This window comes from Podarcis liolepis, assembly GCF_965112155.1.
Source record: "Podarcis liolepis genome assembly, chromosome: 2".
Classification (NCBI taxonomy): Eukaryota; Metazoa; Chordata; class Lepidosauria; order Squamata; family Lacertidae; genus Podarcis; species Podarcis liolepis.
The window spans coordinates 106,377,256-106,390,186 of record NC_139555.1 but is presented as its reverse complement, the minus strand read 5'-3'; the positions used below and the strand labels follow the sequence as shown (position 1 = coordinate 106,390,186).

The 12,931-nt window shown below is 47.0% G+C and overlaps 1 protein-coding gene across 1 annotated transcript in view; it reads right to left on the bottom strand.

The window, feature by feature from the left end:
* Window positions 1-12,931, bottom strand: part of LOC310701884 (kyphoscoliosis peptidase-like) — a 61,870-nt gene that overhangs the window by 5,261 nt on the left and 43,678 nt on the right. Inside the window, exon 6 of the mRNA XM_083493378.1 lies at window positions 886-1,003. Within this exon, the coding sequence (XP_083349504.1) occupies window positions 886-1,003 (118 nt within the window). The remainder of the gene's footprint in view (window positions 1-885; window positions 1,004-12,931) is intronic.

Sequence of the window (12,931 nt, the reverse complement as noted above, 5' to 3'; positions counted from 1 at the left end):
AAACGCCGTTTACCTTCCCACTGCAGCTGTACCTATTTATCTACTTGCACTTTTTGGCATGCTTTTGAACTGCTAGGTTGGCAGGAGCTGGGACAGATCAACGGGAGTTCACCCCATCTGATCGGCAAGCCCAAGAGGCTCAGTGGTTTAGACCACAGCGCCACCCGCGTCCCTGTGTAAGTAGGGAGCACACACTAAAAAACACTCATTTTTTCCTGCTCTCCAGCTCTCTCTCCACACAACACTCTTTTCAACTAGAGTTGAAGCTCTGGAGCTGGCTGGAGGACCTGTGGAAAAGCAGCTGCCACACTGTGACGTGTATCAGCTACTAGGCGGGGAGGCTGAGCAGCCTAAACAAAGCCCCACTGTGCCTCCGTTCTCTTTGGGGCTTCCTCCGCTCCCACTGAAGTCCTCTTTGGGTTCTGGGGAGGGTCTCCTCGTGAGCCATGAGGACTCTGCAGCTCTCTCCCACCATTTCTTGCTTAGAATCTATTGATTTACTTATTTCCGGGGGCTGTCACGTGCGAGTTGATCACGCCTAAGTGTGGAGATAGCTGCCTAGGGCAAGGGGTAGAGAACCTTTGGCTTTCTAGATCTCCTATCGCTACAGCCATGTAACAACCACTTGCCATGATGGCTGGAGCCAATACAGTGGTGCCTCGGGTTAAGTACTTAATTCGTTCCGGAGGTCCGTTCTTAACCTGAAACTGTTCTTAACCTGAAGCACCACTTTAGCTAATGGGGCCTCCTGCTGCCGCCGTGCTGCCAGAGCCCAATTTCTGTTCTTACCCTGAAGCTAAGTTCTTAACCTGAAGCACTATTTATGGGCTAGCAGAGTGTGTAACCTGAAGCGTATGTAACCCGAGGTACCACTGTAGATGTTACCTGCACATTGCTTGAAAGAGTCGAGCATATCCACCGCAAATAGCCTTTCCTGAGAGAAGGATATCAGCTGGCTTAAAACACAGCTTGTCCAGGTTATAGCAGCCTTCCACATCATATTCTGTGGAAATAAAGACAATGAGCACCCATTCTGATTTGCTTGTGGGGTGGCAACACTTTCCAGCATGTTTCTCAATCTCTTTCCTTGTTGACAAAATCTGATGGGGGGGTGGCTTGTCTTGCAAGAGCTCCAAATGAACTTTTAATTGCACAACATGAATATGCCCGTATGTGATTGAATCACACCTCAAAAGAGAAAGTGTGGAAACACTCGTAAATCTGCCAGAGTGGTGCTTTGTGTAGATTCAGGGTCTTGTTGCCAAATTAAAATGCACACTGGTGCAAGGGTTAGGAGTCTGGAGACAGGGGCCTGAACGGGCACCTCCTCTCCCCCTACCCCATGCTGTGACCTTTATTTTATTTTGACAAAGTAATAAGAATAAATAAATAAGAATAAAAATGTGCACTCCACCCCCAAGACCATTCCATTGTAACTATCCAACCTCCCAAAATTTCAACACCTCTAGCGATGGTTTGACCCCTTTCCGTTTTAACAGTACAAATTATACAAACACCTTCCATGTCTCCTCAAAATCATTTCTCCTGCATATTCCCCGGCTTACCTTAATGGCACATGTTAATTTATCATTAACAGCTGTACCCCACACCTCTTCATACCATTTTTCCATTTTATATTCTGCTTGCCCCTTCCACTTCCTAGCTACCATAATTCGTTCAGCTTTCAATAAATTTGTGAGCAAGTCTTTCATAGCCAGCGAACCTTCCACCCCATCGTAAATTGATAATAATGCTACCTCCGGACTTTCAGTGAGCTTTAACCCAGTGATTTCTGTTAACAGTGAGCACCTCCTGAGCCCTTCTGAGTTTCATGACTGAACAGAGATCCCAAACAAGCTCTGCGAGAGCCAAACACCAAATCACTGATCCACACAGGTTACAATCCAGAAACCTTTGTGCAAATGGAACTGACATGACTGGCTATGAAATGGTGAAAATGCCCGAGTCAGCTGCAAATAAGCCATGCTCAGAGTAGACCCACTGAATTTAATGTCCATGAGTTACTTACATCCATTGATTTCAGCCGGTTTACTCTGAATATAACTTGGTTTGATATGACCTTATGTCTCCATCTTCCTTGGCTGGCAATCACTGGACTGGGTGTCTGCTAAAGAACTCTGCTACAGAGCTGGATTCATGGGCGCAGGGCAGTGACAAAGGCTGGTCTTTTAATGCCGGAAGTTGTCAGAGCCAAGGGTCTCAAGTATGCAGGAAGTTGGCAGTCCCACCTACCTATATGATAGCAGATCCAAATCCAAATGGCTCGCACTTTCTCCAGGTCACTGTGGGCTTTTTTGAGCAAGACTCTCACCTGGCTTTTCACGCTATTCCTGAAATCCACCTGTTTCACAGAAGGTAAATGGAAGCAGTTAATATGGAGGAGGGGGTACCAGTTCCTTTCTTCTACCTAAGTCTACTTGTTTAAAGGGACGTGGGTAGCACTGTGGATTAAACCACAGAGCCTAGGACTTGCCGATCAGAAGGTCAGTGGTTCGAATCCCCACGACGGGGTGAACTCCCATTGCTCGGTCCCTGTTCCTGCCCACCTAGCAGTTCGAAAGCACGTCAAAGTGCAAGTAGATAAATAGGTACCACTCCGGCGGGAAGGTAAACGACGTTACCGTGTGCTGCTCTAGTTCGCCAGAAGCGGCTTAGTCATGCTGGCCACATGACCCGGAAGCTGTACACCGGCTCCCTCGGCCAGTAAAGCGAGATGAGCGCCACAACCCCAGAGTTGGTCACGACTGGTCAGGGGTCCTTTACCCTTTACTTGTTTAAAGAAATTTTAGGGTGCAACCCTGCGTGCACTTACAAGAGTGTCTCTTGCTGAATTCACTGGGGCTGTGTAAAACCACTCAGGGTTGCACAGTTAGTCGATTAAGTGTATGTGTTTTACTTGATTGATCAATCAAAGAATTTATTATACTTGGCAAAAATGTACCGGGGGGGGGGAGTTGTTCTGAAGGGAGAAGCATGATTAACCTTTGCTTTTTCCGGGGTTCACAGGCATGTTATTTCTACAATCTTCAGCTAAAACCCAAATACTCTTTGCCACTGTCTCCCCACAAGTGCAGAGTTTCCCCATTGCCACTGGCAGAGGAACGGGGGGGGGGGACGCACTGCCCCTAGCACCATCAGGGACGGGGTTACCATTGCGGCTGTCCCCGACATACGCCACGCACACACCCCCACCGTGCCAGGCACCATGCCCCCAGGATACATGCCACGCCCCTGCAGGTGATGTGTCACGCTCTCAGGGCACACGACATGCCCCCGGGGGGGGGCGCCAGCCATACCTGCTCTCCATCCCTGGTGCCAGAGCATGCAGCTTCGCCACTGCCCATGGCACCTTTGGGTAGGTGGAAGTACAACCAGCGGGGGGGCATAGCTGTTAACGGTTCCCTTTTTTAAAGGGAAATTCCCTTATTCCGAATAGGATTCCTTGCAAGAAAAGGGAAATGTTGACAGCTATGGGGGGGGGCATTCTGGGGGCAGGGAGGTACCAAGGAAACCCTGGATCCTGAGCCAGCCCTACTGTTGTCCCTTGACAGCACTGGGGGAAATCCAGGGTTGATTACTGCACCAGTATATTAATTTTATGCTAGTTTAATTCTTGCGAGGCCCCCCAGAGATTCCTGGGAGTTGTGGTTTGGCAAGAGCACTGAAAATTTTCTGTTAATGACTGTTCACAGAAATATAGTACTCGGAATTCCCCGAGGAAAGGAAATAGCTACCAAATCAATTTCAGTCGGTAGTATAAATACGATCGAAAGTGATTTGTGAGAGAGGAGTTGTTCAAACCCTTTCATATTGCCTATGATTGCTAGCTCTCCTCCGAATTGACTTTGGAGTTATCTCCTGAATTTTTAAAGCAAAGCAGTAAGCAAAGCAATGTTGCAAAATAACTAAATATGGATGTATATACATGCATTTAATTCACACACAGAGAGAGAGAAAGAGAATCCTGTAGGTTGTTAAGGGTTCTAGGATTTGTAGCTCTGTGAACGGAAAACTACAGCTCCTATAGTTCTTTGGGGGAGTTGGTGTTCTTTAAATGCATGGTGTGTGCAGCCCATGTGAATAGGTGCTCCACTGTGTAAGTTTTCTGAAAAACAGGCGCAGGGTCTTGTGACTCATGATGTTCCCAGTTCAGACCTTCCATCTGAACAGAAGTTAACTGCCTCCTATCAGGAGAGGACACTTGAAAGCACTCTCAAATTCCAAAAGCACATAAAAACCTCAGCATCCTAGCAAATTCCTTGCTGCCTATATCGCAATAAGAGACAGCATACCTTCTGTGCATAGGCATCCAGGTCCTTAAACTTTGCCAAGTCTATTTGTACTGATTTCTCATTGGATTTATCCCATGGATAATCTAGGAACAAAAATGGAAAAGTCATTCTAGAAACAGTGGGGAAAGGGAGGGGGAGCAAAGGATGTGATTTAAAGGGTTGGAATACAGGGAACCAACAGGGAATAGAGATAGGGAGCCTTTTCTGCTTCTCCCCAAGTGAAAGACAGCAGCAGGGAGTAGAGGCGCTTCAGCTGTGACCAACGTTGCTCTACTTAAAAGGTAGGATTTTGATCTGATCTTGCAAGACCATTTTGAGTAGAGTACACAAGGCGTATGGCATGGTTTGCACTTCCCACTGGAACAGCTGGTACCTCCTTAGAGAAGCCCTCTTTGCACCAAACATCTGGCTTTGATAGGAATGCCTGGCATCCCTTAACCCCAGCTACAAATTTCACTGCCTCCATCTGCAATATGCATGCAACAGAACGTCAACTGCAAGCTCATTTCAGGAACTATAATAGTAGCATAGCAATAACACAAACAGGGCTGCTTGAGGTGAGAGAGAAAATGTACCCAGCCACCCACATGCCACATACTGAAGCCCCGATCCACTTACAGAAACCCAAACACAGGTGATGGGACAGATTTTCTCCAGCACACCTGAGCAGAACAGGCTTACTTTGAGGGCGAAGGGCAGACTGCATAGCGTGCACTGATCTGTTCTCTGACACCTCGCTGCTGCCTGCCTCTCTGGAGCATCTGTGCCACCTCACTTGGCCTAAGGGTAGCTCCAGCCTTAGAGGGGGAAAATATAGTGCAGCTATTTCCCCAGCCAGAACTCACTGGAACTGAGTTCCACCACCTCTCAGGGTAGGTGCCGTTGTAAAGGAACAAGGGAAGCGTTCGTGGTAAGTTCTGGCACCTCATTGTCTAGAAAAAGAACACTGAGTGTAGTTAATTTTTACCATTCAAGCCTTGTTCCCAGGATATCTCAAGAGGTGGGTGCAGAGATGTAGCTGGGGGGGGCACTGGGCACCACACCGCAGGGGGCAGCACTTCCTGTGGTGCCTGCAGTGCGCCCGAGCCACGCATCTCTCCTGGGAGTGACGTGGTGGCTTGGGCCCCCGAACGGCTGGCTACACCACTGGGTGGTTGAGTGACGGGCTCATAAAATGATTTCCTAAGATACGCAGCCCAGTAGCGATGTATGGAAGTGAGAGCTGGACCATAAAGAAGGCTGATCGCCGAAGAATGGATGCTTTTGAATTCTGGTGCTGGACTGCAAGAAGATCAAACCGATCCATTCTGAAGGAAATCAGCCCTGAGTGCTCACTGGAAGGACAGATCCTGAAGCTGAGGCTCCAATACTTTGGCCACCTCATGAGAAGAGGAGACTCCCTGGAAAAGATCCTGATGTTGGGAAAGATGGAGGGCACAAGGAGAAGGGGGCAACAGAGGACAAGATGGTTGGACAGTGTTCTCGAAGCTACCAGCATGAGTTTGACCAAACTGCGGGAGGCAGTGGAAGACAGGAGTGTCTGGCATGCTCTGGCCCAGGGGGTCACGAAAAGTCGGACACGACTAAACGACTAAACAACAACAACAAGATACGCTGCACTGCTAAGTACTAAGAGAAGTACTATTAATATATACAGCAGGTGTAGGGGACCTTTGGCCCTCCAGATGCTGGGGAACTACAACTCCCATCATCCCTGGCCACGCTTGCTGGGACTAACAGGTGCTGTCATCCAACAACATCTGGAGGGCCAAAGATTCCCTGCAGCTGACACAGAGGATCCGGATCAACAGCATAAGTTGACAGCATAAGCATAAGAAAGAACTTCTCTTTACCATACAGATCTTCTTCCCGGGGCAGCATTGATGCTTGTGCTCCTCCCATCTTGAAAGCCTACAAAATGTTTGTGTTGGGATGAGACAAGATGTGCATTAACGCATATATTGCAACTCCCATCATCCCTGATCATCTTCCATGCTGGCTGGGACTGGTGGGAAACAGCTCTGCAGAGCCCCAGAGAGCCAATCCCCAATCTGTTGCCCTTATGTCAGCCTGACTTTCATAGCTGCCCTTAAATGCAACAACAGAACCTGTGGCTCCTCAGAGGCAGCTGGATCCACAACTCCCATTCAGCCCCAGCTAACGGAGCCAATATGAGGTATGCGGGTGACGCTGTGGGTTAAACCACAGAGCCTTCGATTTGCTAATCAGAAGGTCAGTGGTTTGAATCCCCGCAACAGGGTGAGCTCCCGTTGCTCGGTCCCTGTTCTTGCCAAACTAGCAGTTCGAAAGCACATCAAAGTGCAAGTAGATAAATAGGTACCGCACCGGTGGGAAGGTAAACGGCGTTTCCGTGCGTTGCTCTGGTTCGCCAGAAGCGGCTTAGTCCTGCTGGCCACATGACCCGGAAGCTATACGCCGGCTCCCTCGGCCAATAAAGCGAGATGAGCGCCGCAACCCCAGAGTCGGTCACGACTGGACCTAATGGTCAGGGGTCCCTTTACCTTTTAACGGAGCTAATGGTGTCGGATGATGGGAGATGCAGGCCAGCAACTCCTGGGGGGGCTCAAGTTCCCCATCTTTTCTTGGTGAATCATGGAAATTGTGGTTTGGCATCTTGTCTCCTTCAAAGAATTACTAAGTGATTCAATGACTAAACCATCAGCAACCAACTTATATATACAGTGGTACCTCAGGTTAAGTACTTAATTCGTTCTGGAGGTCCATTCTTAACCTGAAACTGTTCTTAACCTAAAGCACCACTTTAGCTAATGGGGCCTCCTGCCGCTGCCGCGCCGCTGGAGCACAATTTCTGTTCTCATCCTGAAGCAAAGTTCTTAACCCAAGGTGCTATTTCTGGGTTAGCGGAGTCTGTAACCTGAAGCGTCTGTAACCTGAAGTGTATGTAACCCGAGGTACCACTGTAAAGTTAAAGGTAAAGGGCCCCTGGACGGTTAAGTCCAGTCAAAGGCAACTCTGGGGTTGCGGTGCTCATCTCAATTTCAGGCCGAGGGAGCTGGCGTTTGTCCGAAAACAGCTTTCCGGATCATGTGGCCAGCATGGCTAAACCGCTTCTGGCGCAATGGAACACTGTGATGGAAGCCAGAGCGCACGGAAACACCGTTTACCTCCCCACCGCAGCGGTACCTGTTTATCTACTTGCACTAGTGTGCTTTTGAACTGCTAGGCTGGCAGGAGCTGGGACAGAGCAATGGGAGCTCACTCTGTCGCGGGGATTCGAACCGCCGACATCCCAATTGGCTAGCCCAAGAGGCTCAGTGATTTAGACCACAGCACCACCTGCGCCCATATATATACATATGCAGGGGAACTACTGGCACCACTCTAAATCCAGCTCCACTAAATGGAATCACAACAGTTTTACTATGGAGAACAGCCCCCCACTATGTAGGTTGAGACTGCCTTCTAAGGGTGCAATCCTAACCATGTCTATTTAGAAATAAGTCCCATTGAATTTGGTTTGGCTTACTCCCAGGCAAGTGGGGTTAGCATTGCAGCCTAAAATAGCTTTCTCTGCTTTCCCTGATGGCAGCCTAAAGTGGCATCCACACGAAATCCTCCCCATCCCAGTGTTGTCCTGGACCTCCGCCCTTTAAATATTGAGTTTTTCAATCCGTGGGAAGTCCAAAATGGACATAATGGAAAAGCTTCTTTGTGCTTGGCACAGGGCTGAGTTGCTAACGCAAGGAGCAAAGAGGGCGCAAGAACAAAACTCCCACTTCGTACTTGGGACAATAATCAACAAAATACTCTTTCTTTTCTTTTCTTTTAATTTTTTTTTTTTTGTTTCTTTTTCTTATAAAAGAGCAACACAATCACACATGTCTTTTTTTTTTGGGAGAGACCTCGGGGGGTACAAAAGCACCTCACAGCTCAGTTGAGCAACCAGGAGAATTCTTGCATATTGTCTTTAAAGCCACTGTAACTTAGCAAACTTAGCAATTTACTGTAACTTAGCAAATAAGCCCGCAAGTTACTAGCCCACAACATTTACACTTGCAGCCTCACACTGACCTCATGAAATGGAGGAGTGTGCTAAATTGTTACTCTGACCTGCAAAGTTCATGGAATGAGCTCTTGACTGCAAACTCTCCTAGAACTCCAGCCTGCAAAACTTCACCAGTTACTAATGTGAAAGTTCCTATAAACCTCTTTCTAAGAAACGCAATCAAATTAAGATACTTTGGTTACCTTTTTTTTTGGCGCAGGTGCTCAGCGGAGACGTCCAGGAGATTATTATTTTTCTGCTTTGGAGAAAAAGTTCTGCTGCCGTAGAGGCTAATTCGCTCGAGACACTCCTTGGAGGAAGAGCGAACTGCTTTGAGCCAGGAATGAAATGCCCAGCTGGAGGGGTGAGGGAAGAGCGCGGCTTGATCTGGGTTTATCAAACCCTTGCTTGGAGACCTTGGCATTAGGATAAGAAAAGCTGGAAGAGCATCCATGAAGTCAAAACAAAAGGGAGAGCATAACATGTTTTAGCAAACCAGCGCTGGAGTGCGTCAAAGTTCCCTGCGTGGGGAAGTGCAGATACAGAAGGTGTCCCCATTGCTCAGTTCCCCTCCCCTCCTGTGGTTTCCAGCAACTGAAGCATTTCTGCCTCCAGCTGCTAGTAGCCATCGATAGGCCTCTCCTCCAAGGACCTGTCTAATGCTCTTTTAAAGCCATCGAAGTTTCGAGGCCTTCACTGTCTCGTGTGGGAACAAGTTCCATAGTTTAACAATGTGCTCCATGAAAAAGTACTATCTTCTGTCTTCCTTGAACCTAGTGTTATAAGGGGCGGGAGAAGTGCCAGATTTACATATAAACTACCATATTTTTGCTCTATAAGACTCACTTTTTTCCTCCTAAAAAGTAAGGGGAAATGTGTGTGCGTCTTATGGAGCGAATGCAGGCTGCCCAGCTATCCCAGAAGCCAGAACAGCAAGAGGGATTGCTGCTTTCACTGCACAGAGATCCCTCTTGCTGTTCTGGCTTCTGAGATTCAGAATATATTTTTTCTTGTTTTCCTCCTCCAAAAACTAGGTGCGTCTTGTGGTCTGGTGCGTCTTATAGAGCGAAAAATATGGTGAACAAGCTATAGCTTAGGGCCCCACTCTCTTAGGGCCCCCCCCCAAAAAAATTAAGGGGGGGGCTGGATGTACATTTCCAAACTATAAGATAAAAAAACCAAATAAAATAAAACCTACACACAGCAACAGTGTTTTGTGTTGTGTAGGCTCCTATGATGAAAGTCATGGGCCCTGCCTGCTAGCCTGCTCCCTAAAATATCACTGGTTTGCTCATTTGACAGGGCTGCCCTTGTCAAAATCCCTTTCACTACCAACAAAGAGACATCAGGCTTAAAAGTGAGGAGGGAAAGAGGACTATAAAGCCTAATATCACTACAGTCTTGGACATAGCTGTCAACTTTTCCCTTTTTGTAAGGGAAATTCCCTTATTCCGAATAGGATTCCTCGCACAAAAAGGGAAAAGTTGACAGCTATGGTCTTGGAGAATCTCCCCCGTTTATATAGGACTGCAGTGAGATCAGGCTTAACAGGAAGAGGGGAAGCCTTTGGGAGCCCCACCTCTCTCTCCCCACCAAACTCAGCAAGCTTGGGCTTCACAGGGAAGGGAAGAAACTTCTCTCTCCTTTTTTAGTGCTCAGAAAGATCGCCCCCTCTCCTGAAGGGATGGGCAATTCTACTTAGTACTGAGTTTCGGCTCGCCAAAGAACTCTCTGCCAGGAGTGCCATGGCTCAGCCCAACTGAACGGGATGTTCTGCGTTGATACGAAGGGGGTGGCATCCTGCTTAGCAATGGGTCCCTGGTTTCTGCATTTCTTCAGAGGATCCTGACAACTAGCCCCATGCTCTGAGGGCTGTGCAAAGCAGCTTTGGAAAGCCATGTCCTATCAGTCACGCCTCACCCCTTACCTGCATGTGAGAATGGCCTCATGGACCAAATGGGGGAAGACTTGGGGAGGGGGCAAGATGTGCTCAGAGGTCAGACATTCCCCACCCCAAAATTTCACCTCAGGAACTGATGGACTCTTACTTTGCCTCACAATAGTTTTGAAATGTGCTGGGTTTTCGACGTCCAGGAGCCAAAACTTTCCAAAAGAGAGGCGTTGGGGAGCTGAGGTTTGACTGTACAGTGGTACCTCAGGTTAAGTACTTAATTCATTCCGGAGGTCTATACTTAGCCTGAAACTGTTCTTATCCTGAAGCACCACTTTAGCTAATGGGGCCTCCTGCTGCTGCCACACCGCCAGAGCATGATTTCTGTTCTCATCCTGAAGCAAAGTTCTTAACCCGAGGTACTATTTCTGGGTTAGCGGAGTCTGTAACCTGAAGCGTATGTAACCTGAAGTGTATGTAACCCGAGGTACCACTGTAATATATTGGCGTCCGCACGAAATCCTCCCCATCCCATTGTTGTCCTATGTCTTTACCCCTTTGAATGCAGGGTTTTTCCATCCTTTGGAAGTCCAAAAGGGACATGATCTTTGTACTTAGCACATGACTGAGTGCTAGCAGTAGGAGGAAGTACAGGGGCTGAGCCCCAGAACAAATCCCCCCCCCCATCATTGATTCTTGTTTCTTTTCTTATCAAGGCAAAATCCTACATGTCTTTGCTTTTTGAAAGTGGGACAGTTGTTGAGTTTTGTGGTTACAAATCTGTTATGTATTCTCTGATAAGTTCTCACCCTGGCCACCAGGGGTATTGTGTATATAGTTTTCACTCAGGTCCACGTAAGTTAATTTAGGCGGGAAACCCTGGGTGGTTGTTGTTACGATGTTGACAGCCAGCTTCCTATAAAAGCAGGCCAGCTGAGCTGTTTGCAGTTCAGCTCTGTGTCGACTGCTATGTCCACCCACAACTTAATAAAATCAATAGTCAGCCAGTCTCTTGAAAATGCCATGGGGCCTGTTATGTATTCAGTGGTCTGTGTTTGCCTGAGCTTGAGTCTGGACTAAGGATTCTGAGCTCCTGTGTTCTGATTCGATACATGATATCCAATCACAGAACATTTCATGATTTGGGCTTCTGCCATTGGCCCATAAACTCTGACTCATGATTCGCAGCTTGGAAGTTTAGACAGCCAATCACATTGGGAGTGGGAGTGGCCCAGGCCTTCAGAAATGTCTATAAGCAGTCGCTTTGACTGTTGCCCCGTTCTGTTAGTTCAGTAAAGGTTCTTGCTGTTATCGCTGTGTCTTGCCTCACGGGAACCCACCTACACTTCAGGGCCCACTGTTGCTTTGCAAATAACCTACAAGTTATTAGCCCCCAACCATTCGCTTGCTCACCCTGACCTCATTAAGCAGAGAAGTACACTGAATGGTTATTCTGTGATCTTCTCCTGCAAGATTACCTCCTAGAACGAGCTTCTACCAGCTAACTTTCCTAGGAACCCAGCCCACAAAACGTGCCAGTTACCAGTAACCAGAAGGATCCTGGACCCAGTCGCTGCTTTGTTTCGCAAACACTGTTTTTTCTAAGCGACTCAAATGAGCCAGCATACTATTTTCCGTACCCAAAGTGGATTTCAGGACACCAGGATAACCAAGCAGACAAAAAACAAAAGTTCAAATCTTTATTTCCTAACCAAATGTTACACAACTTAGGATGTTTTCTTCCTTGTAGGGAGAAACCCTGAAAAGGGGGGATAGAATTCCCCTACTTTGCTCAATCCACACGAAACACACTAGGGGCAGGGGGTGAACTCACACAAAAGAACTGGGCTATGTATCCTTACAATATAACAAGCAAAAATCGGGAAAGGTGATGCCCTAGCGAAGGATTTCTGCTGTTTAAGTCTTTCTTCCCTGGATTGCTTCACACTGCGATCCTTCTCCAAATTGGTCTTCCCTTCCCATGGGCCTTCTCCTTCAAAATGCCTTCTCTTCCCCAAATTCCTTCTCCAAAAATGGGCCTTAATACGACACATGGAATGAAAAATAAAGCTCTGTCACACAGGATGTTTTTTTAAAAAATATGATGATGTTGATGATGATGATGATGCTTTCTTAACTGTAGTTACATCCGTACATCAAAGACATTTTATAGTCTGTAAATCAAACTCATCAAAATAAAAATTCCAACGGAGAAGCATATATCTTCACAAATTTGACTTCCCGTCCTTCTCAAAATCTTTTCACTCTAATAAACCTATTACCTAAATTTATCAGCAAAATCATAATAAAATATTAATATGCATCTATGTATATATATCTATTTTAACCCATTTAACCTTTATTTACAGAGCTTATTCAAAGGCTGCTACCGAATTCAGATTGCAACACTTACTTTTTAAAGTAACTCTTAGAGGTTCCCAGTTACCAATGAATTCCTGTTTTTGCTTATCTTTAATCTTTCCCGAGAGACTATCTATCACACAGGATCTTAGAACGTTGTCCCAAAACAAAGTTTGTCCTCAATACTGTCCTCTTCACATATATGGGGACACCCACCACCTGCAGAGGCTCAAAGTTTCCACATATTAAAGTAGCAAAAGTCCACATTAGCAGTGAATGCGAATTGCCACAAGCCATCTTGATTGCTTCTTAGACCTCTCTAAGCAACACACAAACACG